This window comes from Ostrinia furnacalis, unplaced genomic scaffold (genome assembly GCF_004193835.3).
Source record: "Ostrinia furnacalis isolate ACB-3 unplaced genomic scaffold, ASM419383v2 OfSCF0635, whole genome shotgun sequence".
In the NCBI taxonomy this organism is placed as follows: domain Eukaryota; kingdom Metazoa; phylum Arthropoda; class Insecta; order Lepidoptera; family Crambidae; genus Ostrinia; species Ostrinia furnacalis.
The window spans coordinates 282,638-309,597 of NW_021130874.1; the positions used below are offsets into that span (position 1 = coordinate 282,638).

Genomic DNA, 26,960 nt, shown 5'->3' on the forward strand with positions numbered 1-26,960 from the left:
GTACAACTATCTTTAAAAGTGACTGGATTTCTGTAAATATTTACTTTTATACTTCAACTAATCATCAGCAATCCTGTTACATAAACTTTTACTACCTATGTATTAGAATAGAATAAGTTTATGTTATCATATAGCCGTGTGGTGACGGCAGAGTAGAATACATTTGTCACCAANACAATGTGGTCAAATACCTGCCTTGTTATGCATAAACAAAAAAGAAAACATTTGTCACCAACCCCTATTCTTCCCACGGGTCGTAAGAGGCAAAACTAGGGACTAAGTTCACATCAAACAGAGAACCGGCAGCAGCGCTTTCTGAAAAACATCAATCTTTTAAACTGCGATCTCCAACTCGCCTGCCAAGCGTGGGGATTATGGCAAAACCCTCCACTATAGTGGAGGAGGCTCATAGTCTAGCAGTGGACTGTAAAGGGCTGTTGATGATGATGATGATGTTATCATATCAGTTATGGAGCTCCACGATTAGTAGAGCTTCCACTACTGTGCCTAGGTAATAGACATTATGTACTTACTTAAATTGTTAAATCTGTGCAGTATCTGTTCAGGTGCTATACATACGTTTAGATAATCATGACATAAGCATACCTATAATTATGTACATCAGCTGCACTCTGGTTGGAGGATTTAATCGTAATTGTCATGACGTGCAATTGCATCCAAGGCATCTAATTAGCACTTAGGTGTAACTTACTCATAAATGTTGCAATTTTTCATTACAGAGTAAGTATTAGTGAACCTACGTAACCTTATACTATTTTGTCATTAAATATAAACGTCCGGGAATTGTTCTATATAACGTTGGATTTTTGATCTAATAATTCAGTCAATTTATTATATTATTGAGAACAAAACGTTAGTAGCTATAAAAATAAAAATGAAGCTGGTAAGTATTTTAAATTTTAACATCGTGTAATTTTCTTAATTAAATTATTTAGTAAAATTTAAATAAAGTTCAAAATACCTACATAGCCGATCACATCAAAGAAGTTACTGTTATTAATGATTATAGAGATTGAAATAGTGTTATAAAGGTATCCAACCGGCGTCATTTAGGGAAGAACTGCCTGGTGGTTCACTTTCAATAATTTATTAAAAGAATGTAAGTAAATCTGACAAAATACTAATGATCTTTTTTATTCCCAGTTCATAGTAGCCGTATGCCTCATCGCAGCTGCCTCAGCCGCGCCCAGCACCTCCACAGCCACTGCGGCGAGGCGAGCTTTACCAGCGGTCCAGCACGAAGAAGTGCACGACGAGTTCGGCCAGTATGCGCTGAGATACGTCACCGCTGAGGGGACCATCGTCTCCGAGAGAGGTCGCCTAGTCCCAACCTCGAATGGGGCGCACGTACTTGTGGTCGAGGGAGAAACCTCGTTCATAGGCGATGACGGCAAGACATACGTCACCAAGTACAGCGCAGGACTTGATGGAATGCGCGTAGAAGGCGCTCACCTCCCAGTGGACACAGCTGCATAAGATATAACTTGATTGCATCATGTCAAACTCAATATACTACTGCAAAAGTTGTGAACGCGAACAGCCAAGGAGAAACGTTTTGTAAAAATAAATTATTTATTCATGTTACTGTACACACATGTTTCATTATTTTCATAGAATGTTGTAAACGTTTTCAAGTCTACGCCAGTGGAAATTGTAATTTTTAAAATAATATGAAGTAAACTGACATTAACATAGAATTTTGTGTGATATGAGTGATTTGCGACTCTATCTTTTATCGCCTTGCAAAGTGAAGTCCTATGTATCTAATTTGAAGATCACAAAGTCAGTTCATTCTGTGGTAAAAAATTTGTAACATCATTGGTAACATCTCTATTTATTTATTACTAATGTACCTACTTCCCATTACCATTACCAGGTATTCAAGTATGAAAAAGGGTGCCTTTTTCATTCATATTTAGGTAAGTAGTAGATCTTAAATAATCGTCTTAATTGGCCCTGAATCACTTTACATAAAAAACTAAGCGGCTTAATGGGCTTCTAACTTTTCTAAGATAAAGCATGAGTGGACCAACCCAAAAACAATGTTTATTTTCCTTAGTCCGATTTAGTCACGAACTGTGACGCTATCAGCTATGTGATTCACATTCGCGACTATGGTGGCGCGACGTTGACCGTAAATGGACGCATATTAGTCCTGGAACCGATGGTATCACGTTTGTGCAAGCAACGCCCACACCCGACTCGCCTGGCGAAATACGCATTAGGGTCAAAACTGTCATCAACGACCCTACATCGCGTACGTAACACATTTCTAGACAAATATTGTATTATTGTGTGATATATACGCAACAGCATCAATAAAAACGGTTTCAGAAAAAATATGCAATTAGCTGTAATTGCCAACACGAAAATGGCAATCAGTCATACAAGAAATAATCCCACACATAAAGGATTTGCGCTATAGATGGGAAATGAAACTTCCGCATGATGTCTAAATTTTTTGCCACCATTTTTTAAGGTTGATTAAAACTCATGGATATCAAGGTACAATTAAAATATCAATCTATTGAATAATTGTTATTGTGACAGGATTGTCGAGCGAGATATGAGATCAGCAGTGGTTTATGTGAGTGGGCGATGACTCTATCCATGGATAATTGGGTGGATATTCGCACTGAAGGTATCGTGGCTGTACGTAGGGTTCTACAGTAGTTGGTTAGCCTGAGCTGGGCGTGGGCAAGGTGTGTGGGCTAGGGGACAAATCCGCATTGCGCGTTTAATGCTGTCCTTGTATGTCAAGCTTTATCAGAGTAATTTACGTTCCTAATAAGAACCAAACTCGGCGCCTACAGATGTAGATCATGACCAGTTCATTACTTTTTTCTTTTAAATAACGAAGACATGTAAGTTAAATCTAGTGAACGAACTCAATTAGATCTATTTTTAGTTTAGCCTCTATTCCTAATTCTTATTGGTGTGCTTACAAAACTATAAGTCTGAACGAGCAAGCAACGACGAATCTTACATTAATTTCGTAATGATCTAGGTTAGTAGGTTCCAACACTTCCAACATTAAGTGTTCTTCGTATTATTCAATATGTATTAATGCAACATTCCTTTAAGAACCAGTTGTTCAAGTAAATAAGCCCAGATTTTTATTTTATTTTAAAAACATTCATGTAAACAAATTTTATTTATGCGTCATATTGTTATCAAAATAATATTTATGATCTAAATAACAAGATCTGGAAAATACCGTCATCTTTGAAAAATATTACCGATACTTACTTTGGATGCATTTTCTAAAGTGATAATTTCGAAACTATTAGGCATTGTTAGGAAGCTTTTTTCTTAAAAGCTGCTTTATACATTCCGTCCATTTTGTCTAAGTATAAAAGCTGTTTTGGTGTAACAATAAGTTCGCGTTATTCTTTAAGAGAGGTCATTAGATGCATTGGTGTGTAGACGCTTGCGTTCGCCGGTGACATTCCTTGCCATGTGTACCGCACTAATGTCTTTATTATAACTGTACTTGAATGCAGTTCACGGGAGTACTTTGAATGTATTGTTAGAGTTTATCTTTATTTTAAATGCATTTCTGACATAGCAAGTCGCAAGATAGAGCTCGCATTGCATAGCAATTTTAAACCGAGTGCTTATCGTATAAAAGTTAGTGTTACTATTATTTTTGCCAATAAATCTGTAACGTTTTAATTTTACTCAATTAAATAAATGTTCTTATCAAGTTGTTACGTAGCCTATAAATATTTTTATTACATTTGCCGTGATTAAATTTATTGATCAGATCTTTTTATGAACCATCCACGTTATATTGTTATATTACCACAATCGCAGTAATTATTCCACATGTCATGATGTAGGTTGTATCATACTTCCAACTAATTCTTTTTTACATGACACATTACGTGCCTATAATAAATTAATTAAAGCTCTGATTTTTAATTCGACGGAATTTTGACATTTCAGAAGTGTTGTCAACATTAAAACATTCCCATTATGAATGGAGAGCATTTTCACAAATTAAAAAATAACCCTTTCTTGAATTTAAGGTTTCACTTGAAAAACTAAGGCTTAAAAATGTACTGATCATTTCAAAATGGTTATTTGAATTTTTATTATCATATTTTTGAAGTTACAAAAAAAATTGGGAAATTATTTTTCTATTACTGGACTCCCTGGTTACAAACCTTTTTTATGAAAATCCTTTTGTTAATAAAATCTTAGGTTCATAAAATAACCAATTTAACAAGATGCCAATTTTATAATCCAAGTTGATTATGACGACAATAATGATGATTGATGATCAATACATATTTTCGTAAATGATAATATGTTGTTTTACTGTGTTAACACGTTTTTTTCTATTTAAACTCTAAAATGTAAATAATAATTAATGTACATTGAATTGACACAACAAACAATAGTTCATTCTTGTAAGTTGTACTTGATGAAATTTCATTTCATATTATTTATTAATAATTCAAAGCAAAAAAGGCTTATTACATCTGAATTGTCAAAAAATGACAGCTGTCAGAATTCCGTCGAATTAAAAATCGGACTATAATATAATAGACGAGTATCTTGTAGTAAACGAAGAGTTATTGACAGTTAAATTTTATAACTTAATATATCAATTCTAATCGTTTAAATATCAAGTTTAAATAACTTGTTTGATTTATGGTACAGATAGATGGATCTACAAATGAAGTTAATCTATTGCAATAAAGATGATGTAGAATTTTGACAAAAACCCTTGAACAAAGTTTTATAGAACTATAACATTGTAAAAATCAGTAAAAATATGATTATAATTTTGACCTATGATTTAATCGACGCTTTTCTGAAATTCGCAATAAAAATAAACATTCGCACGAATGTTCGCATCAAAGTTCGCGCGTGTTGATAATGGCATTGTGTTCGCAGCATTAAAATTCCCCGTTAACAATGAAAGTGATGCGCGCGTTCTGCGGGAAGGTTCTCACGCGACGAAAGCCATGACGTAATGGCGCCGCAAGCCTCAGAGAGGACATTTTAATTGGTAATTAAGTTCGTATTTATTACCGGCTAAGGACTTTGACCGTATCGCAGAATTAAAAAAAGTGGTCTCAACAATCATTAAGACCGTACCCACATAATAAATAATAATAATTTCTATTTACTTTTTGTACTGTACCATAAAATTATATTTCGTCTGTAGAGTTATAAAAATATAATGCCGACTTCCCTATTTCATAATTGATTGCTTATTTAGTTATGAAAAACTCTGTTGTTAATTTATTTTCAGGGCTTTTGCAAAAAAAAAGTTACTTAGGCTGTCGTAAAGTTACTTATAAAAATCTAGTTTTAATGAATTAGAAATTAATATAATGAAATGTTAAGCTAATATTTATGGCGATATTCGCAATAGGCGGATGATACTACCAGACTACGTTATGCCATGTCACACGTTAATATACAAAACCTACTTAAATTAGATTTCTCCGGAAGGTATGCTAAAATTAAAATCGTTAATGAAATATTAAGATTAGCGCATCAATATTGATGTAAATAAAGGTAAAGTCAACAGTCCATTGGACAACTTTGTCTTGGAAAATCGTCTGTATTACCACAGAATAATAATATTACCTGCTAATGAATAAGATACACTTTAAATCTGAAGAATCAGAGCTTATAGAATAATATGCAGTACTTAAGTCCTTAATATTGAAGTAAATTATTATTAAAATTGTTGGTCGAGTATAGTAAATCAATAGAATCTGTACAAGTAAACAAGATGTTTTTGAAGGTGATTATTAGTTTTATTTTGTGGATTTAAAAGTTTAAAGTGATTTTGTGTTTAAGGCNGAAGTCAACCTAACCTAACCAACTGCGTATTTCTAAACTGCGTATTTCTATACTGTGTAGCCGCGAGAGCTCTTTGGCGCGCTGTCTTCGGCGAAGAATTGCGCGCGCAGATTTTGACAGCGTGAAATACCTACTTTAGCAGAAATACCAAGCCTTAAAGCTACAATAAGGTCAATAAGTGAATACTAAGTCGTTAATATCAAAATAAATATTTATAAGTATACTGGAAAAATGTGCATCTTGTATACTGTAGCTGATTAATCGGTTTGTTGATTATTTAACCTATGTAAGTGCACTGTGTAGGTACTAACGTTTGTTATAGTTATTACTAGAAAGTGAATAAATATTCCAGCAATAATTCCTTGCATTTTATTTGATTTATTTCTAGCACAGTTAGTAAACTAGTTCCATAATATCGGTGGAATTTATTTTTATTAGCCCGCGGCTTCGCACGCGTGAAATTTCGTTTGTCACAGATCGTCATAAATTATAGCCTATATGTTATTCTGGATTATTAACAATAATACTGTAAAGTTTCATCAAAATCCGTTCAGTGGTTTTTGAGCCTTTTCATTACAAACATACAAAAATAGGTACAAATCTTTCCTCTTTATAATATTAGTATAGATATAGATAAGTGTTTATCTATTTAATCATAGTTTATTAAAAGTCAAAACAATCCTGCTTCATGGTCAGAGCTCCTAGGGAACTTTCAAATAAGACCCAGAATAAAGAATTTACTTTCAAATACACAAGGAAAACTGTAATTATAGAGCATGTTACATGCCTGAACCTAATTCTACAGAAACTGATATCCGGCCTGGTGCACCTGCCAGCTATAGTTTTTGTTGCAGTTCGTTCCAATTTGCTAATTTCTGGTTCGCCTTATTTTATGTAACAAATGTGAACGTGCCTGTGTATAAGACTCATGATCGCTTAAGTTATTTGGACAATAATTGCGTTTCGTAATAAAATGGTAACAGTAACAGGTTTTTAAACGAGAGTATTAAGCCTTAAAAGTGCGATGAGGAAATAATTGGGATTATTCATCATCGTATTATGGTCGGTGTGATTGCAAACTCGATTTGGAGTTGTTATATCTCTGCTATAAGTAATAAGTTTGCCTATTAGACTCGTAACGCTCTTATTGATTTCTCACCGCATATTTTAATACAGCAGAATTGAACTGGTATCCCAAATAAACACACCTGCACCACGCACAGTACTAAAATGAAAGGGTTAATAATTATGCTATACTTATTAAATAATATTTCCTGGGTGATTTATGTAGACAATACCCCAGACAGATTAAACCGACTTTTTTTATAAGGAGTAGTGCTTTTTGTTTCGATGTTCGCCCCGTAGCTTAGGAAGTAGGATCCAGGACTTTGTTCAAATGACCGTGTATTTCCATCAGATGCATCTAGCACACGTAATTCTCTATGGTCTGGTTAGCGGCAATTCAAATCTGCCACAGAGCGGTCGAGCCGCACCAAAACAAAGCATTAGTTAAGCCGACATGTCCTATCGGAAGTCCATACATGTGAACTGTTACACAACATGTTACACAACTGAACTGCGACACATCGGCATGTGCCGAAAAATCCATGCGCTTTCTCTAAAAACAAGTAGCCAAAACAACGATAAATCGTTATCTAATGCAATTATCTCGTCCTCTTATCGATTTCGGTTCCTCAAGTAGATCGATTACGTTTGATTGAGGTCAAAATAATTTCGTCTCTACATTACATCTTTATTAAATGTAACAAATTACTTGCTGATGGATTCACGCAAGCGCAGTCACAAGATAATACTTAAGTTGGATAATCGTGTAACCGGCGATTTTTTACAGATGTACTGGAAAAATGGTTATATTTTTAAAATCATGTGCTAATTATTTATTATTTTTGGACGCTGTTCGTTTTCTGATTATTCCTGTGTATTTTTTTACTTTAAAATTGTCAAGGTTATACGAGAAGATTCTGTGGTCCACATTTAACTAAAACATAAGCTAGTGCTGATGAAAAAAGGGATTAGGAAACTTAGAGTGATTAAGCCAGTGAAATCGAGAGCCTTATAAGTGATTTGTAGAAATCGAAAGTATTAATAGTGATATAAAAAGAGGTTGTTGAGGAATCCCGAACTCGAGTGAAAGTGGTCCTTCCTCACATCCCGGTTGCGCAGCCTGTTTCGGTAACTTGCTCGATGCGCGATGGTACAATTCACAACGTATCAGACTATATTTTCATTGCAAAATCGCACGTATTACAAGCACATAAGTATGCCTAAGAGTTCATCTTGATGTGCTGACCGTACTTTCTTGTACGGTGATCCACACCTGACATTTTGCACGCCACCTTTTACTAGACGAGCCGGAACGTTACCGGTTTACTAATTCAATTAGACGCTCGTTAAAAATCCATCATAGCAACTAAATTCGTCATGCAATACCATTGTACGTCTGCTGGATTAGGTGGAATGACACATCGGTATAATAATAATAATAAATATCCTTGGACATTTTACACTGCGCTTCTAGTCCCAAACTAAGCAAAGCTTGTACTATGGGTACTAGACAACGGATATAAACATACTTAAATACTTTTTTTTTTTTGTAAATACATACATATTATACATAGAAAACACCCAGTCCAATACAAACAAATATGTTCATGCACACAAATGTTTGTACTGTGCGGGAATCGAACCCACAACCTCCGGAATAGTAGTCCGTTTCGAACCACTACACCAAACGGCCGACCAAAAGGTATCTACAACATGTATCTTAATGTTTATGCTCTGGCCTGTGATAGATTTAAATCTACTGCAAAACATCGATAAATGAAGCGTACATTTGAGTTTCTTGGGTAACCTATTCTATTAAATTATAATTTATCGCTTAATGATTGGGGAAGCGTGTAACCAATTACACGCATGCTTCAAAATCTATACCGGAATAACTCTCTACGCTAGAGTGGGTTAGCAAATGAAATGATTGTAACAATAACATAAAATATTGCAGATAGTATCTAGTCGTATTAAATAGTGATAGTCACGACTTAGTAGTATACGAATATTGCAAGGCGAAATTACTGCCTGCTCCAATTAGACCACGATATTATATTACTGCCATTACAATTTAGAAACACCGCGACGTAGTGTGTGCAACCGCGGTACTTACTATTGGTTAATAAATCACAAAATGAAGAAATACTCGTAGTATAGTTATAAAACTAGAGCTGTAAATAACTCGAGATAAATGACAGATCGTTATGATCAAAATATAGAACCAACGGCGTAAAATTAGATGTATTTATAGACCGATATTTTTATTGTATTATTGTCGGTTATTTATCAATTTATTTGACATAAAAAGTTTTCTTATTTAGTACTAGCTGACCCGGCGAACTTCGTACCGCCTTAGCGTAGAGATTTTCTTAATATTTTTTTCCGTAAGAACCATCCTTGGACTTCCACAAACATTTAAAAAAAAGAATTATCGAAATCGGTTCAGCCGTTCACACGTGATGCCGTGACAACGCGAAACGGGTTTCATTTTTATATATATAGACAAAAAAATGCTCATAAAATACCATCATTATTCTACTCCTAGGACGCCTAAAAGCTTATGGTAATGTCATAAAACTTTTAAGTAAGAATTTCTGACTCTACAACTCTACATTATCATATTATTATGATGACATGAAAGCTTTAAGTTAATGTGAAAGCACTGAATCATGAATAAAGTAAGTGCCTGATAAAATTCAAGGCTAACTGACAATTAGTGTTATTTGTCTCGCTAAAGACTTGATCGTGATGTGTGATGTACCGATTAGTTTTGTGCATTGACATTGAGGCCAGTTACCGGCCTCACTGAGAACTTCTCACTCGTGAGCCTTGAGTGCAGATGGCTGGAGTTGAGAAGCTGTAAGGTGCTTATTAAATTATTGTACCTATTGTTGACTGTTTTAAGGCCTCTAACTCGTAAATCTGTGATAACATTGTCATCTTCAACGGTGTTTTTAATAAATAAATCAGTCTCATAAACAAAAAAAACTTGCTTAAATATTCTAGGTGTAACTTTTTATGCTTCATGAATTAGTTTTCTCACGAACCCATTTAAATCAAACGCTGAAAACATGTAATTTAGGAAGCGCATATTTTCGTACCTACTAATTTACTAAAACGGAAAGTTATCAGACACTAACTATACAATATTATTATTATAATTTATTATAAATGGTACAGCTTTAAGCTCTTTGTAAACACTAGTTTCAGATTATATCGAAACCCTAAAATAACCATGATAATATCGTTGCATTGATACCAACACATTGTCCCATTTGTAAATTATTGTACAGTGAACAGCAGGATACTTACGTTTTTATTGTAAAATCCCACTTACTACAACTATATAATGGCATAGTTAGCTTGATCAGATGTGCTGTATACTGTGTATATGTACCTTTATTGTTTGTTATCGTAGCGCCATGTGTTGCAGTGGGCGTGCTAACAAAACATGTGCGAATTCGTTACGCGACCATTATCATCTGACATTGTTTAGCGTCGGAAATAAATACTTTTGGATTTTATCGCCAGCAACTTACATAGTAAAAAATGCTACATTGTTTTGTTTGTTAGATATTTGGTAGATTAATATCCTAATGTGTTACCTAAATCATATCATAGTAAAAGTTAATGCTAGCAACGCGTAACTACGATTGTGAATGCAAATCGTTAATTAATCAATACTCTAATGAAGACGCTATAGACATTTGCAAACAATCGAACCATCATTTACGTATTTGTAGGTGCTTATTATCCTCTTTTTATACCATGAGTTTAATTTTCATAGCTTATGTAATGATAATTATGATTATTTAGTACCTATTAATAATTGCCTGTGAATAAATTACAGTCCGTATTAGATTTTTAAAATGAAATGTAGAAAATTCACGAGCAAACTCATGGTAAAGCAAAAGGAATAACTGGACAGTACTTATACATAGAGTTGTAATGGGAAAGTGTGTAGTGTGTACGATTTTATATAGGTAGGTATAAACAACGTTCTATGGGCATGTACAGTCGCGGAATGAAAAGGTTCGTCACCTTAGTGTCGGTTTTCGCTTGCACTAGGTACTGTAAGAGTCAAACCTGCCAACATACCAGTGCAAGAAACAGTGCTGCTAACATTTAAATAAATATGACGTTTGCTAACGAATAAGGTTTTGCTTGTTTATTTTTCTATCCCATCAGTGAAATGCAATGATGACATTGACCAATTGACAATAGTTTTTTTTATTTAATAGAAATAATAATGGCAGGTTGAACCAACAAGAAGGTTTTAGTTTTATCTTCTTGAGAAGATAAATCGTCAAACAACTTTGATCTGAATAATTTTGAACTTTACTGACGAACAGTTAAAGATTATTTTCTCTTACTCGAGATTATTCTGTAACATAGTTTCAAAAGGTAATATGAGCTCGCGATTCGTTGAAGGAATCAATTTGAAAACTGACGAACCTTTTCATTCCGTGACTGTACATGTATAGCAAACGCATTTGTGGGCGCAAGTAAATTGCATCTGTCATGCCGTTCTGATTGAACGTGGGTATTTTGGCGTAGACCTTGAGTAAATAATGCATTGTGTGCGATCCTTGGCTGAACTTAGCTTGCTTTTATTAATACCTATCGAGGTGAAACTTTAAACCTACTTATTTACCTAATAGGAATAAAATAAATCTATTATTATCGCGAAGCTTAGATTGATAGAGTTTGCTACTTTTTTACGCAAGAACTGCAGGACGGACTGAAAATTGTAGAAAATAATCTATTTGTGCAAAAAGCCACGAAAATACACTATTCAGGTATATTTTCAAAAGTTATTCACAGGTCATTTAGTAGCAAATGGACGAAAATTTGCAGCGACAATAGGAATTGGTACGCTGCCTGGTCAGACAGGTTAGTGAAGCATATGTAACAAAAAATAATTAAATAACATTAAACCAAGCATTGCATGCAATGCAAGACCGAATCCCAATGCAGTTAAAAAGCAGTTTCTTCTTTTCAGAGCACCTTGTGGCAAGGTCTTACCATGCCCTATTTAACACGAACTATTTATAACAAACCTTAATTGCCGGTGACATTATTTTAATAGCGCAAGACAATTTTAACTACCAGTCTATTACCACCACTTAAGCGTCCATTCGTCATCGCGTCACGGTGGTCATCATGCGCCGGAGTCGGGCCTTGACAGCTTGTCTATGGCAGGCATGGCAGCCGCCATTAAAAAAGTTGCTGTCCTAATAATTATAGAGGTTTCATGCAAAGATAAATTGAAGGAGAACCTATTGTTTTATGGTTTCGTGAGTAATAAGGTAACCCTTGGATACAGTCATTTCGATGTTCGTCGTTGTTATTAGAAAATATACAAGAATGTTTTTAATACAGTCGATAGTACAGTCACAGAATGAAAAGGTTCGTCAGTTTTCAAATTGATTCCTTCAACGAATCGCGAGCACATATTGCCTTTTGAAACTATGTTACAGAATAATCTCGAGTTAGAGAAAATAATCTTTAACAGTTCGTCAGTAAAGTTCAAAATTATTCAGATCAAAGTTGTTTGGACGATTTAACTTGTCAAGAAGATTATTATGATTGATAAACTAAAACCTTCTTGTTGGTTCAACCTGCCATTATCTATTAAATAAAAAAAAACTACATTTTGTGACATTGCACTGATGGGATAGAAAAATAAACAAGCAAAACCTTATTCGTTAGCAAACGTCATATTTATTTAAATGTTAGCAGCACTGTTTCATGCACGGTTATGTTGGCAGCTTTGACTCTTACAGTACCTAGTGCAAGCGAAAACCGACACTAAGGTGACGAACCTTTTCATTCCGCGACTGTACATCAGACTGAACATTTTTGTTACAATATCGCACCTATTACAAATAACTACATAAGAAATTGTATTTGATGTACCGACGTTTTTAAATTACTCTAGTATCCGTAAATGTGTTATGTTCGCGACATCCATCTTTAATCGCCAATGTACAAAGTTGTATCATTCATTTAAACAGACTTTAATTTGAAGTAATAAACATTAGCAATTATTGTGAAACGTTATTTTTAATAAATTCAACTAAATTAATAGTTTGATGAATCTATAAAAATGGGCTACACACTGCATAATTATTTCAAGGGAGTCATGTATTGTATTGTAATGATTATCTAAACCATTAATCTAGTATAACAATGATCGCAATGCAAGTGGGCGACCTTGCAGAACATTCTTTTACTCTCTAAGTTGTCAGAGTACCAGTTTAAGATGGTTTCTTGTGCTCTTGGGGTCTTATGGTCCATTTACACGAGGTCAATCTAAGAGACTTTGCCTAATAAGTGACTGACAGACTATTAGCACAGCTTAATGATATTAGACATTAAATAAGCGGTGAAAATTAGCTTTTCTACCTATAAATTAAAATAGAAGCTATATTTTTAATTAAACATGTTTTAATTAGATCTGGTTAAAACATCGGAAATCAGTAATAAACAAATGACAAAATGGTATAAACCTCGAGGTGATGTAATTTGTTCAGTCCTAGCATAGTTTTAAATTCACCAATATTTAAATAATAATTGTGCAATTTTGTACTTAAATTGTACTTACTCATGACTTAATGTAGACCTGTGTGACGGTCATAGCTTTCAATTTATGTAATTTATATAGGGATGACAATTTGCTTTCAAGAGCAACGTTTGTGTAAATTACCTACATGCCTACGGGCAAACATTACGTATGCATATGAGAGGTCGCGCTTCTACGAGTAGCAAACGCAGATAGTGCAAAGATTAAAAGATAGGCAAGGCCAATGTCATTGGTTTATTTTCGAGAATTCAGACACACTTTTAAGTAACCAAGTTTTTGATTCAAAGACATTTAATAGATAAGATTTATTTATTTTATTCACTACCTGTAGACAGTTAAATTCCAAGTCTACTTTGCAATATTCGGACCTCATAATAATATTAATACAGGAGTTCCAAGTAATAAAGATACCTAAGACATCGAGTCATATAAATCAAGTTTTCAAATCCCAAAAACAATGTATCAGGGCAATCTACAACGTGGACAGTCTAACGTCATGTAGACCCATTTTCAAGGCATCGAACTTGTTAACTATCCCGTGTATATACATTTACGAGATTTGTGTGTTTGTCAAGACAAATTTTACTCTGTTCAAGACTAAAAGTAGTGAATGTAACTTTAACCCTTAACCACCTAGCACCTATTTCTGTCCTTTAACCACCTACGTGCGGTCACAGAGACCGCTAATAAATTATTGCGATTATTTTGGGATCTATGATAAGAAATTAAAGTTCGGTTAAATAAAATGCATGTCTATACCTATTTGCTTGATTTAAGCGTCAAAAATTAGCAAAAGTTTTATAAAAATGGAATAATATCTATGAATTACCGAAGAAGGCACCAAAAATAACTATACTAAGAAAATGAGATCATTATTCTAAAATACTTAAATTTTTCACTTATTTTTCTTATTTCTAATAATTTAAATAAACTAAAAATAAAATCAAATAAAAAAACTAAACAAAAAATAAAAAATATAACAAAATTGCAAAGCCTCAACTTTTGCATTTTTTCGCGGCAGTAACAACACATTTTTTGCGAACACTCCAAACAAATAAGTACTTTACACACGACACATGGGTAAGCCGTTTTGCGTTTCTTTTTTGGATGACACGTAAAGCATATTTTACGAAGTACAAGTCATCATCATCATCATTTTCGTCGTCGTCACCCTCAATTTCAGATTTAGATCCACTCTCTTCAGCCTGCTCTTGATCGGTTTCATCAGGTTCGACGTCGCTGCAATCGCCGCCAGAAAGGTCATCGTCGTCCGAGATTTTTTGCTGAAGCCATCTTACAATATTTTCGTAATTTTTACTCATTTTGATTCTAAAACAGTAATAATAAAAAGTCACACAACCACCTACGTGCGGTCACGGAGACCGCTGGCGAATTTATTTTACTTACCCTGGTCAAACGCGCGCACGTACACACTCGCCGAGCGCTAGCGCGACACCGAGTGGTGTGTAGAAAAGGTACATGAACGCGCTTTGTCGCACACTACTCACACGCGAAAATATTTGAATTTGAAAAATCGTTGCGGTCTCCGAGACCGCAGGTAGGTGGTTAAGGGTTAATACTNCTAGCTCGATTGATGGTTTCATTTAATTTATTTAAACCTGGTTACCTTTAATAATATTTTTCGTTCATTTATGAAAATATCAAATTAGCCCGTAATCCTGAATCCTGATACATAAATTTAGCCTATTAATGTAACACATGTACGACTGTACTCAGTGTTGCACTATCAAATGCAATTGAAGCGCCTCTATGCCAGGGTTTTTATGTTCCTGGTCAGGCTATACCTACATGCCTACGGGCAAAGATTACGTATGCATATGAGAGGTCGCGCTTCTACGAGTAGCAAACGCAGATAGTGCAAAGATTAAAAGATAGGCAAGGCCAATGTCATTGGTTTATTTTCGAGAATTCAGACACACTTTTAAGTAACCAAGTTTTTGATTCAAAGACATTTAATAGATAAGATTTATTTATTTTATTCACTACCTGTAGACAGTTAAATTCCAAGTCTACTTTGCAATATTCTGACCTTATAATATAATTGAGACAGGAGTTCAAAGAAAGAAAGTAATAAAGATACCTAAGACATATAATATTGTGTAGTAGTTCAACTCCAACACGTGTTGTTATTATTGATTTTCTGAGTGATTCATGATCAATGCACTTAAATGTAAATTGATATAACTGATACACTTAAAATACATAAAGTTATAAATTTATGCGACAGGTTTTTAAATTACCATTTGATGATAAACTAGATCTGTTAATATAATATCAGTATCTATACTTATGCATTCGTATTTTTTTACGTAAGTTCATTAAAACACGTTTCATTCAAAGCTTTCGCGATGATACTGAAATACATAAACTAGCGAACAGTGCGCGTTTTTTAGTTAACAAATACGCGCTGTTGCGAGCTCGCTGATAAGTTAATAGGTTAACAAAAATCGACATTGTCACAACTCTTCTCGGTCTCCCCTACAACTCCCGTAACACGCTAGCACCCATAATATATTCATATGCAACTTGTCTGTTGACAAGGTTGTATGTCAAAAAGTCTGGTTTTAACATTCTGGACAGCCGGATCTGATTTGACCCTGCTTTTAATATTATTTATGAAGTCAACCCAGATTAAAATGAGTCACTAACTATATTGATAAGGTGCGATAGAACACTCCTTAATGTTGATTTCGATCTAAGCCATGACTTAAACAGAACAAAATGCAATCAAAGGCATGGGAATTGAACTCTATAAAGTAAATCTTAAGTTTGAATGAATGAAAAAGTGCTTTTGTCGATGTCATAATTTGTAAATTATTAGCAGGGTTGTGATTTCAAATGTGTTTAGGAAGTTGTATATGTTTTCCTAAATACACTATGAATGGAAATACCAAGTCAACATTTAGTGTGGTGAGTTTTGTGTCATCGGAATATTGGCGGACTAAGTATCGTTATAGGGAAAATCACACAGAAAAATAATATGCAACGTCAAATAATGCAAAGTACCGCAGTAAGTACTTAGTCCTTTAAACTTACAATATTCATCATCATCATCATCTCAGCCATAGGACGTCCACTGCTGAACATAGGCCTCCCTCAATGCTTTCTACAATATTAACAACTGATAAACCTCTTTACAGTAAGTAATAACGGGGGAAAATTGTTTTAAAGATTTATTGTGCAATCTTGTTAAAACTGTGAGTAATTAAACGTTTAATTTGAACACATTAATCAATGTTGATTAATAAAATTCAAAGATGTCTGTACACGCTGTGTAAGCTTTATTTTACTGTAGAGTCTTTAGGTATCAGTATCAGGCCATGGAAATCGGATTTGTCGACTAATTGCAAGCTCCATGCCGGACAACATATCTGATTGTTTCCCACGGCTGATTCTTAATGAATAGCCATTGGCTATTGTTTACAAGTATATCTAGTAAGTAATTGCTGCTGTGAACAAAATGTGCTTTACAGGTGATCATTTGTTTTTAATGCTTCTATGTGAAAAATAAAACGAGGACAAGGAAGACTGGTAACGATTCGACATAATTATTACGTACACACCATTGTAATGGGCCGGGAAAATACTTGGTATTTTCGGTCTAAGTCTTGGTCGGAAAAAACTTGAAAGGCTTTATTTCTTACTAGCTTTCCGCCCGCGGCTTCCCCCGCGTGGAATTTTGTCTGTCACAGAAAAACTTTATCGCGCACGTCTCTGTTTCAAAAACCGGGATAAAACTATCCTATGTCCTTTCCCGGGACTCGAACTATCTCTATGCCAAATTTCATCAAAATCGGTTCAGTGGTTTAGGCGTGAAAGCGAGACAGACAGACAGAGAGAGTTACTTTCGCATTTATAATATTAGTATAGATTTTATGTTCCAATGAAGTTTGCCGATGAAGTTTATTTAGCAGAAATTAAAACGAAATCGACTGGTTTTATTTATTATGATAACAAATAATTAAAAATAATTAACTTATAAATAACGTTCAAACCCTTCCAGAAATAACCTATATTTTTAAATATTAATTCCAGTTACAATTTTCTTTAAAATTTGTAACGGAACAACAAGTGAATAAAGTTTCGCAATGCGTTCACAATCTGCGTACCCATTCTAACGAATTTCATTTAAAAAAAGTCGTGGCCATGAGAAAATTTGCCTGTTGCATTGCAAGACGTTTCACTCAAGTCGCTGCTTTTTGTGAGATTTCATACCATGAACAAAATGAACGCTGACAGCCATTCAACATAGAGGAAATGAAAGCGCGAGAGTTCATGTGTTCACACGTTTATACATATTATTACATTTATATCATAAGTATTTGCTTAATTAGGCATTACGCACACTTTATTTGTCTATTATTTATTTAAAATGGCATACACAACAAGGGAAAATCGAAAAAAAAATGTAAAGAACTTTATTATTAACTACTGCATTAACTGGATTTGTACAGACGTATTTCGCTACCTATAATATCGCTAAATGTCCATTTAGTTCATGTTTATCAGACTTAAAAAGTTTGATGTAATATCGCACCTATTAGAAGTAACATAAGAACGTATTTTTTTCGAGGATATTACTAAAATGCAGTTATCAACTATTGATAACTGGTTTAGAGATGAGGTAACTGAGATGACATTTATCAAAAATAATGATGACGTTTTGCATTGGGAGGAGAAAGGACATTAATATTAATCATTGAGGATATTATTATAAATAAGATGATGATTGTGTTTGTATTTTTCAAGAGAAAAATCGATATCGTTAACAGATGACAGAGGCAACTTCTACATTGTGTCAAAATTCGTTTGCTGTTAGAGCCTTGAACTTATTGACCTTAGGTTTCAAAGTAAGCAGCGACGCGACAACTAGTTACGTCCACTAAACCATGAAAAACAAAACAATACTAAGAAAAAAGTGTCATTAGCTCCTGGACTATTTCGTTGAAAATTTTGAGTTACGGAACTCTAATAAAATGGTGTTTTGCAACTAGGTCAGTGCAATAGACGCCCATGGATACAAGTTTACGTGAAATTAGTAGGTGTATCCTAATGGTCAACGTGAGAGCGGAGTCGGCAGTGCGCCCGCGCCGCACTGCTAGGGCTGCGACTTGAAAAACCATTTAATTTAATATACTAAATAAATAAATTTGTATTTTTAAATAAAAACAAATCGTGTTATGTGTAAATAGTGCAATACTAAGTGAGCTGGACTAAATAGGCTATCGAGAAGAAAATAAGAAGCGGTTTATGAAGAGAAAATTGGGAAAAACTACTCGAAGAAACCTAATTAGAAAACTACGTAAGAAAAGCCGTGGGTAGAAACGTTATGTATAAATAAATATAGTACGTTAGTAAATTACACAATGTTATGTAAAATGATTTAAAGTAAGTATTATTTTAGGAAGTCCTTTGCAATTCTCTTCATAATATTTTAAGTAAAATACAGGAAAGTATGCAAAGAAAAGTCCACTGGTAGGTAAATGCTCAGATATTAATAAAAAAAAAGTGTTAGGATACGAAAAGTGCAATTATTCTAGAACTTCGTTGAGTTTAAACTCACAGCCCTTAAGGAAACGGCCGAGTGTTATGCAAGCCTTAGCTGGTAGTCTAGTAACTTGCTCTACATTCGCCTTTGTCTCAACGAGCTGCCAGTTCAATTCTGAGCGCAGTATTCCTTACCTATTTATTTTAACTAGCTGGCCTCTAACTTCGTACGCGTTGAAATAGTTTCCTAGTCTATCAAGTCAAGACCTTTAATTCATATGTTAATGTTTCTAGTAGATAGGTAGGGTTAGGCTACAGCACACGATCGATATTATAAAGCTGAAATAAAATAAGAAAAAGTCTTTAAGTTTGGTTAGATTAACAAACAATGGAAATGATAGCTGGACGTTAATTGATTTTTAAACGGATATAAAGCAATGACTGGTAATTATTTCTTAATGTTAAATTAAGATCTAGGTGAGTTTTGTTACTATAACATCAAGTTAATTAGGGTGAAAGCTTTTTATTCTAATTAATTCTTTCATTGCATCAATAATGAGATTTTACGTTTACGCTACCTCTACATGTGTGTATGTCTACATGTGTGTATGTCTACTATGTTATAATTTATCGATTTGAGTGTATTATTTTATTTCTACGTTAGTTAGATGTTAGAGTTGTACCTATTCGAAACGAAAAGTAATAGCATCGCTTGTCCTTAGTAATCGATAGCCATGTCGAATGTGATTAGGAGACAGTCCTACGGGTTACCTAATAGGTATTTGTCGCAATCGTGTAATCTTGCGGATATAGGCACAAGTGAAATCGATTAAACCTGACTCGATCGTTTGGGCTCGTGATTGTGTCACGTAACAACGTGTACATCGAACTTTACTGTGCTTTTGACAGGTTTTCAGCTGAGCTTTAAAAATGTAGAGAGTAAGTACCTGTTGTGACAAAGTGATACAAATAGTAGGTACATAGTAAGTAATGTTGCATCAATGAAACATAATGTTATTAGTATGCTACTGAAGAAGTCACTTTCCCTTATCAAAATGATAAGCTACTATCTACATTAATTTGCTACATAACATTATGAAATATAGGTACAAAACAATTTTAGTAACAGGTTACGAAATATGGTACAAAATGATTTTTGGACTTTTATAAGAGGTTTTTAACAGTTTTTAATCTTGTTACAAGCATACGTTTTACCTATATTGTCAATTTAACTTTAAATTGCATGTCTTTAATATATGGATTAGCAAGCTCGCCCACCTTTTTTCCTTGGTCATCATGTATTTTTTTTAACCATCATAAAACAGTTACGCAATTAATGGCCAAATAAATGAGAAATACGACACACGCACATAATATTGAAAGTAGAATCTCTTGACAAGTTTTCTTATTACCTAATAAGCTCCTTTTAAAGGATATTGGGTAAATGGCTCAATGCTAGATTTAATGGACAGTTTAAGGTAGTCATTAATTAGTATTTGTTTCGAAATACACATGAAATGAACAGGAAGAGAGTAGAGACCTTATACTAAGTAGTGCAGGGCTAAGTTGTCTTTCAGTATTTTGTCGATGATTTCGAGTGTCATCTACGGCGAGGGAAAAATAAATGTCGTATATATCCAACCTTTAACAAATCACAATTTATTCTTGAAATTAACGGATTTCCATGGGTATTAACCCATGCCATGGTGGAAAGGCTATAAAGGAAATCCTCGTGTGTGGAACGACAGAGGCACTCTACACAGAAAGCAACTCGCTCCCATTGTTAACAATTTGTACAAGAATGCGCATTGTTTTTGCAAGGTGTTAGGCCTTTCGGACTTCCAACACTATTAAGACATATTCTTGACTTACGCGACAATAGTGACGTCAAGGAGTGCATAAAAGTGTAGCACTTAGTGACGTCACGCGGAACTTCCACATATCATTCTCCATAATCTTACTTGTTTGATTGACAAAATACGTCTCCAATATTTTTTGATAATATAATTGACGGACTAAAAGTTTTTTTTAGGAAACTAGACTATTGCAGCTCTTTTGGCTTCCATGTTTTTATAAAGGGTTGTTTTGCTTTCAAATGTAGGTATGCACTGTTTTCCTATGATTTTTCAAATTACATGATAAGTAGGGTTGATAAACTTCAATTAAACTGATCTTATTTGGTAGGAAGTTGGACAACAATGCATTAAAGCGATTCAAGAATGTGTACAGTGAACAGCACACCAGACTATACATTTTATTGAAAAATAATACCTATTACAACTACATAGGATGCACAGTGTCTAGCTTGATGTGTCGTCGTACACCATGTGATCGAGGTTTTTAACCGTCTATTGTTTGGTAAAGCTGCAAAACAAGTGCGATTAATTGGATCCAATTACAGCAAATATTTACGATTGTTCGAATAAATCCAAGATTAATTGAGGTTGGAGGCCGAGGCCGTAATGAATCTAAATTCAATTTGCCGATTTATTCTTAATGATTCGGAAGGTTGTTTAGTTTTCACTACGCGTCATTAATTTTAAATTATGTCATGGGTAATTTGATTTGACATAATTCCCTTGTTTGACTTTATTTTGTGTCACGACAGATTAATTAAATGATTCTTTAGTGAAACTTTTTATTATAAATAATCTTTCTTTCGTTACGTATAAAGTGTCTAATGTTACATTATTTATTGAACTGATCAAGTAACTAACTGCACCTAATTTGAAGAGAACAGATCTAATTTCGAGATTAGGTACCTACCTACGCTTAGTACATGGTTTATCTTAAATACATCTGACGGAGTGTTATGTAACATTCCGAGTATTGCATAGCTTGTTCTGACGTTGATGCGTATTGATGTAGTACCTATGTTTGTACATCGAGTGCGTTTCTGTAATGACAGTTCAACTCACTAAGGGGCAAGTTGAACTAGACTATATTTTTGAATAAAACAGTGAAATTACACAGATAAAACACAAGATAGAGTTCGTTAAGCATTTTTTATTTAATCAACTAATTGGAGTCATAAAAATGTATTTACAATTAAATGTTTACGGTTAAATTAAAACTGTGAAGTTTTTGTGATACATATTATGAAATTAGTTCGTTAACTATACATGTTGCGGGTAGTCAGTGAATTACGTAAAATCGATATAACGATGACAAAATAAACATTGTAACATAAAAATCAGGTCCTGTACGTAATTGCAAGTATTGTAGCCATTGGAACACTGCCCACTTTCACTCTCAGGGTGCTGTCACGAAAGTAAAGCTAACTGGATGTGTCGCAGTTATTTCTTCTACGTGGTTTTATTAAGTGGGTTAAACACATCGTTTTGCAGCCCATTTGATGTATCACGAACTATACAAGTTCGCGTCACGTGCTTTTAGCCTTTCCATTGTACTATGTAGTTCTGTGTTCGATCTTACCGTGTCATCGCATCTAAACCAGCTCCGTGCGCTTTTTATTGTTGCGTCTTACGACACGCACGTGTATTACTTTTTATTGACCGAAACAAGCCAATTGTAAGCTTATTGATTCCTTATTAAATGAGCAATAACCGATTTCACATAATTAATATTATACTAAATTATTGACATCCTCGTTAAATGTTATCGGTAATGATATGCGAAAATAATATTAAACTAATTACGTACTAAGCCAATCTCGTTCGTTATAAACTGGCCTACTACTGGCATATAATTCCTTACAAATCTGTTGCTTTTTGGCGTAATAACACCGAAAGACTTTTCCACCTGGTGGCTCATATCTCTGACGACGCGTATTCTTTTTTATGAATCCGCTATAGCCACACCATAAACCGATGCAGCCTTTACCCAAAGTTACGACATAATCGCCAGTCTTAAGTAGGATATCGTCTTTGTATTCAATAGCGGTTTTTAATTTTAGTCCATCATTGTATGGTATGAAAGAGTTGAGATCGCAAATCACTTCGCCGTCTTGGCCCTGCTCGCACAAGAATTCGTCTTGTGACAGAACGTTGGGCTCGTTCGGCCTTACTATGGTTCCAGTGTCGACCAATTTGGCGTGTGAATCAACGTCGTCCTTCTTATGACACACTCGCCCACGGTCTGAATATACTAAACAATCCACCAAATAAAACGTCTTGTTTCTTACATTGTTACTTAAAAACAATAACTTGTCAATGTTTTTGAAATAGTTGTACCTTATTGTCTCGCATTGATATGCTTCTGACTGTGAGTAGCATGACTTGAGTTGGAGTTCGGGGGGAGTTACTTGCGTAATGGAGTATAGTTTCAGAGGTACGCACTCCGTTGACGAGCAATTGTATAGAATTGAGCTCGCCCTAGGTATGTACGGGTCGTAGTGTGGAACCTTATCGTCTAAATTACTACTTCGACGTGTTTTCGGAACTGTATCGCATACTGGAGCCTTGCCCTGAAATATTTTTTATCATTATTAAAGGCTTGGAATTGACAGCTTGGTGTCGAGTAGGTTTAATTTGGCAGTCACGTTCGGATTTAATGAGTTCTTTGGTTTGTAGAGCTGTCGTTCAAATCCAAATATGGGGTTTTTATCACATCTAGGAACCAAAAGGTTTTTGCACGGACCTTAATGCGAATCGTGATTAGCCGTGACGTAATGTTGTATTAATTTGGACGTCTTGACGATGATTTTCCAGGGTCGTAATGATCCATGGTAAATAAGTGAAGACATTATGAGTTTAATCACATCTGCAGTACCTAAGCCTAACACGCACAAGTACATTTCCGCGCTGTTAATGTACGTACAGATAATGATACATCCAGTTAAACAATTCAGTTGTGATAACCCTGATGAAAATGTTATAATATAAATAATTTAATAATTACCTGGTCCTTTACACATACAACGTCTTTGTTGAATTGCTGAAAATGTTAGGTATTTAATAATGACTTTATCTAACTTTTTGGCATCATAACAATAGGCATTTCGCTTGAGTACTTTCAAAGGTGCAAATTGCGTTGAATAACGTTTCATTTAACAAAGTAAGTATAACTCACTTACCGCATGTATTTCTAATAAAAGGTATAGAGTGATGACTAAACATAAAAAAGTGAAATTCATGACTACGAAATTACATCACTGGACGTGTTGAAAATGCTAAAAAGAAAAAGGAAGTGCTTGAATGCAATAAAATGTAAATTTCATGTGATCGCTTCATTGAAAGTTAATGGAGAATTTGATTGAAAATTCTGAAAGTCTGCACAGAAATATTGTGGAGTCTACATTATTCTTGATATTAAGAGGTCAGACTATTATGGCCTACAACTATTCTCATTTTTGTCTGATAATATTTACCTACTTCTGAATATGTACCTATAATTTGTTTAGAAGTAGGTAGATGATATTTGTGGTGTGACCCTGTCAAATATAATCGACTTTGGAAAAATTATCGGTTTTCCCACGTTTTAAAATGTCAAATGTATGGTAATCTCAAAATAAATTTAATTTAAGTAATAGTATTCTACCTTATTACCCAGTAGCATTTTATATAAAGGTACAGTTTAAATATTATAATGTTTGTTCATTTATCAATTAATCATACATACCTGCCTTGATCTTAAACTTGACTAATATTATGACCACTAGATTATTTTGATCTACCTTAACTTTTGCCTTGATCTGTCAAAGATTTCAGCGTATGACTATGAAACATGACTATAGTATGACATTGGGGGATAAGGTCAATTTGTCTCCATAAAATAGGCTGTGGATATACATAATGGATTATCCTTAGAGATAATAAAGTCAAGAGTACTTACCAACAATAGTAACTTCTGTTTATACATTTTTCATCACAGTTGAAGTGTCACTGAAAAAAAAAGAAAAATATTTTCAGTAACAAGTAAAATGAGACAACAAAACACTGAATTATAGGCATAAACGCAAGTCTAAAGTAAAATAAATATAAACGTATTTTTTATTTCTATTTTCTTTCATTCTCCTATTCATTAATATTCTAGACTATAATATTATTCCATGTTTAAAAACCCATGGTATCTCGATACACCACCATTCCCAAGCTGAAAGTTGACTGTGTTCCGATGTAGATTATAATCTAAGGTTCCGTATAGAAGAGCTCGGCTGGTAGCGCATTCCAGTGCAGCGATTAAGTATGTAACAGTATAGTATATGCTGCACTCAAGGTTTGTATATTTAATTGTACCAGTTAGTCACCAAGTATTTATAGTAGTTTAAATTTGAAAGAAGTTGAAAATCATGTCAAAACCCTGTTAATTAATTAACTCTACATTTCAATTCCCTGAAATATTTAGTCCGGAAGCATATCAACAAATTTACTTGGGATTTCTTTAAAGATAATTTTCGACTGGGTAAATAATCGACTAATAAGGTCTTTTTTATCCAAAACACAAGTGCATTATCTTGACTTAAAATTGCAAAAGTTAACTGTCGTACGTACTTCGAAGTGGTAGCGAAGATTTCATGCTCTAGTTTTGACAAGGTTGCGGGTGGGCGTCAAAAGTGCTGCCACAGGCGCAAACCCATGCGCTCAACACTGACATTGAAACGCAGGTACACATTGAATCGCAGGTACACATTGAAACGCAGGTACCTTCGAATGCGGTCTATGGCTTGTGCAAAATAATTAATTACCTGCTCGTGACGTAGGCGTCCCATATGTTTTACGAAACTTGTTTATCGAAAACAAATGAGCAATCAGTCTCTTTGTTAGTTATGATTTTTGTTTTGTGAATATAGAGTGGGCGATCACATCTGTTTTTAAATGCATGCGTAAACATGTATACTGTTGACATTGAAAAGTTTTGCACCACACTATTTTTATCTTATTATTATTACTAATGTACCTATGTTTTACCCACATTGTTATCTTTTAAAATTTTAAGGCATAGTTGCAGTTGCACCGTCTTACTTTTTTTTTAATACATGACCGGCGTTATTTTTATGAGTTTGATAGACTTCTGACGTTTGTTATAGTTAAAGCACGTTAAAGTAAGAGGGATTAACCCAGCCTAAGCGTAGTGTCTCTATATTTGTGAAAACTGTAAATGGTTTCATAATGTTATATGTAACCTTTGAAATCTACCCACCCTGCTCTCGTGGGCAGTTAAGTGAAAATTACACTCAATATGGCCTTAACTATGGACATTATACAAAGGTCAGTGTCCGTTGCTGCGACTAAGAAAAAAATACGTATGTCTAATATTGTGGCTAAGATAGAGTTTTTGCTATTTCAAATCAATTTATTGGCAACTATTCATCTCGTTGATGTCAGAACCTCTTAAGGTACTAATGGTTGTCAAATAGCATAGAACGGTTCCTCAAAACAAATGACATCTACGAAATCGGAAAATTTTGGATGTAAACCATAAATGAAATTATTTATAATATTATGAAATATCAAATCGTGCTATGTTTTGTATATTATGCTACAACACTATGTTTTGGAGCAAAATATACACAAGTAGGTATAGCATTAAAAACATCGTCAAACGTCCTTCCCAAACAACGTTTATGTCGTCACTTATGAATTCAGCAAATTAAGCGATGGCTTCTTATAGAAAGTGTGGATACAATGGGACATTGAACGATAGTGAAAATGCGGCTGCCCCTTGCATATCAATCGATCCTTGTTGACGTGCATACAAGTATGACAAACTGACATCATGACAGCTTAAAAATTCAAGCAGCCAATTCGGAACTATAAACGTATTGTCGGCTGTCGTAATTCATAATCCTTATCGGAACAATGTAATATTATTCATATTATACAATATAGTTTATGGGTAGATTATGTTATGGCGTGGAGACATCATTTACATGGGTATTATAATCCAATTTTCAAGTATTTATAATTTATATCATCGAGGGGATCCATCCCCTCGATGATATAAATTATAACAAATTATAACAAAATACAGCTTCTATGAGTACCTATAA

At 34.2% G+C, this 26,960-nt stretch overlaps 3 protein-coding genes across 5 annotated transcripts in view; 1 reads left to right on the top strand and 2 right to left on the bottom strand.

Moving 5' to 3' along the window:
• Positions 1 to 26,960, bottom strand: part of LOC114366504 (DNA-directed RNA polymerase II subunit RPB1) — a 38,166-nt gene that overhangs the window by 7,861 nt on the left and 3,345 nt on the right. For all 3 annotated transcript variants that reach the window (XM_028323392.1, XM_028323394.1, XM_028323393.1), the window contains exon 2: positions 24,803 to 24,852. In XM_028323392.1, the coding sequence (XP_028179193.1) occupies positions 24,803 to 24,829 (27 nt within the window). In that variant the 5' untranslated portion in view covers positions 24,830 to 24,852. The remainder of the gene's footprint in view (positions 1 to 24,802; positions 24,853 to 26,960) is intronic.
• Positions 807 to 1,610, top strand: LOC114366509 (cuticle protein CP14.6-like). The gene is made up of 2 exons (XM_028323400.1): positions 807 to 904; positions 1,165 to 1,610. The coding sequence occupies exons 1-2, from the start codon at positions 896 to 898 to the stop codon at positions 1,495 to 1,497; spliced, it is 342 nt and encodes a 113-aa protein (XP_028179201.1). The 5' UTR covers positions 807 to 895; the 3' UTR covers positions 1,498 to 1,610.
• Positions 22,009 to 24,104, bottom strand: LOC114366506 (uncharacterized). Its single transcript, XM_028323397.1, has 3 exons — positions 24,045 to 24,104; positions 23,870 to 23,905; positions 22,009 to 23,435 (listed from the first exon to the last, which is right to left on the bottom strand). The coding sequence occupies exons 1-3, from the start codon at positions 24,102 to 24,104 to the stop codon at positions 22,665 to 22,667; spliced, it is 867 nt and encodes a 288-aa protein (XP_028179198.1). The 3' UTR covers positions 22,009 to 22,664.

What these genes read in the sequence shown, in the direction of transcription:
- LOC114366506 (XM_028323397.1), bottom strand. Translation starts at nt 24,104, where the DNA reads ATGAATTTCACTTTTTTATGTTTAGTCATCACTCTATACCTTTTATTA. An exon ending in TTTTATTAGAAATACATGCG is followed by an intron (nt 23,906 to 24,044) that starts GTAAGTGAGTTA and finishes TAACATTTTCAG; the next exon opens with CAATTCAACAAAGACGTTGT. An exon ending in TTGTATGTGTAAAGGACCAG is followed by an intron (nt 23,436 to 23,869) that starts GTAATTATTAAA and finishes AAAATATTTCAG; the next exon opens with GGCAAGGCTCCAGTATGCGA.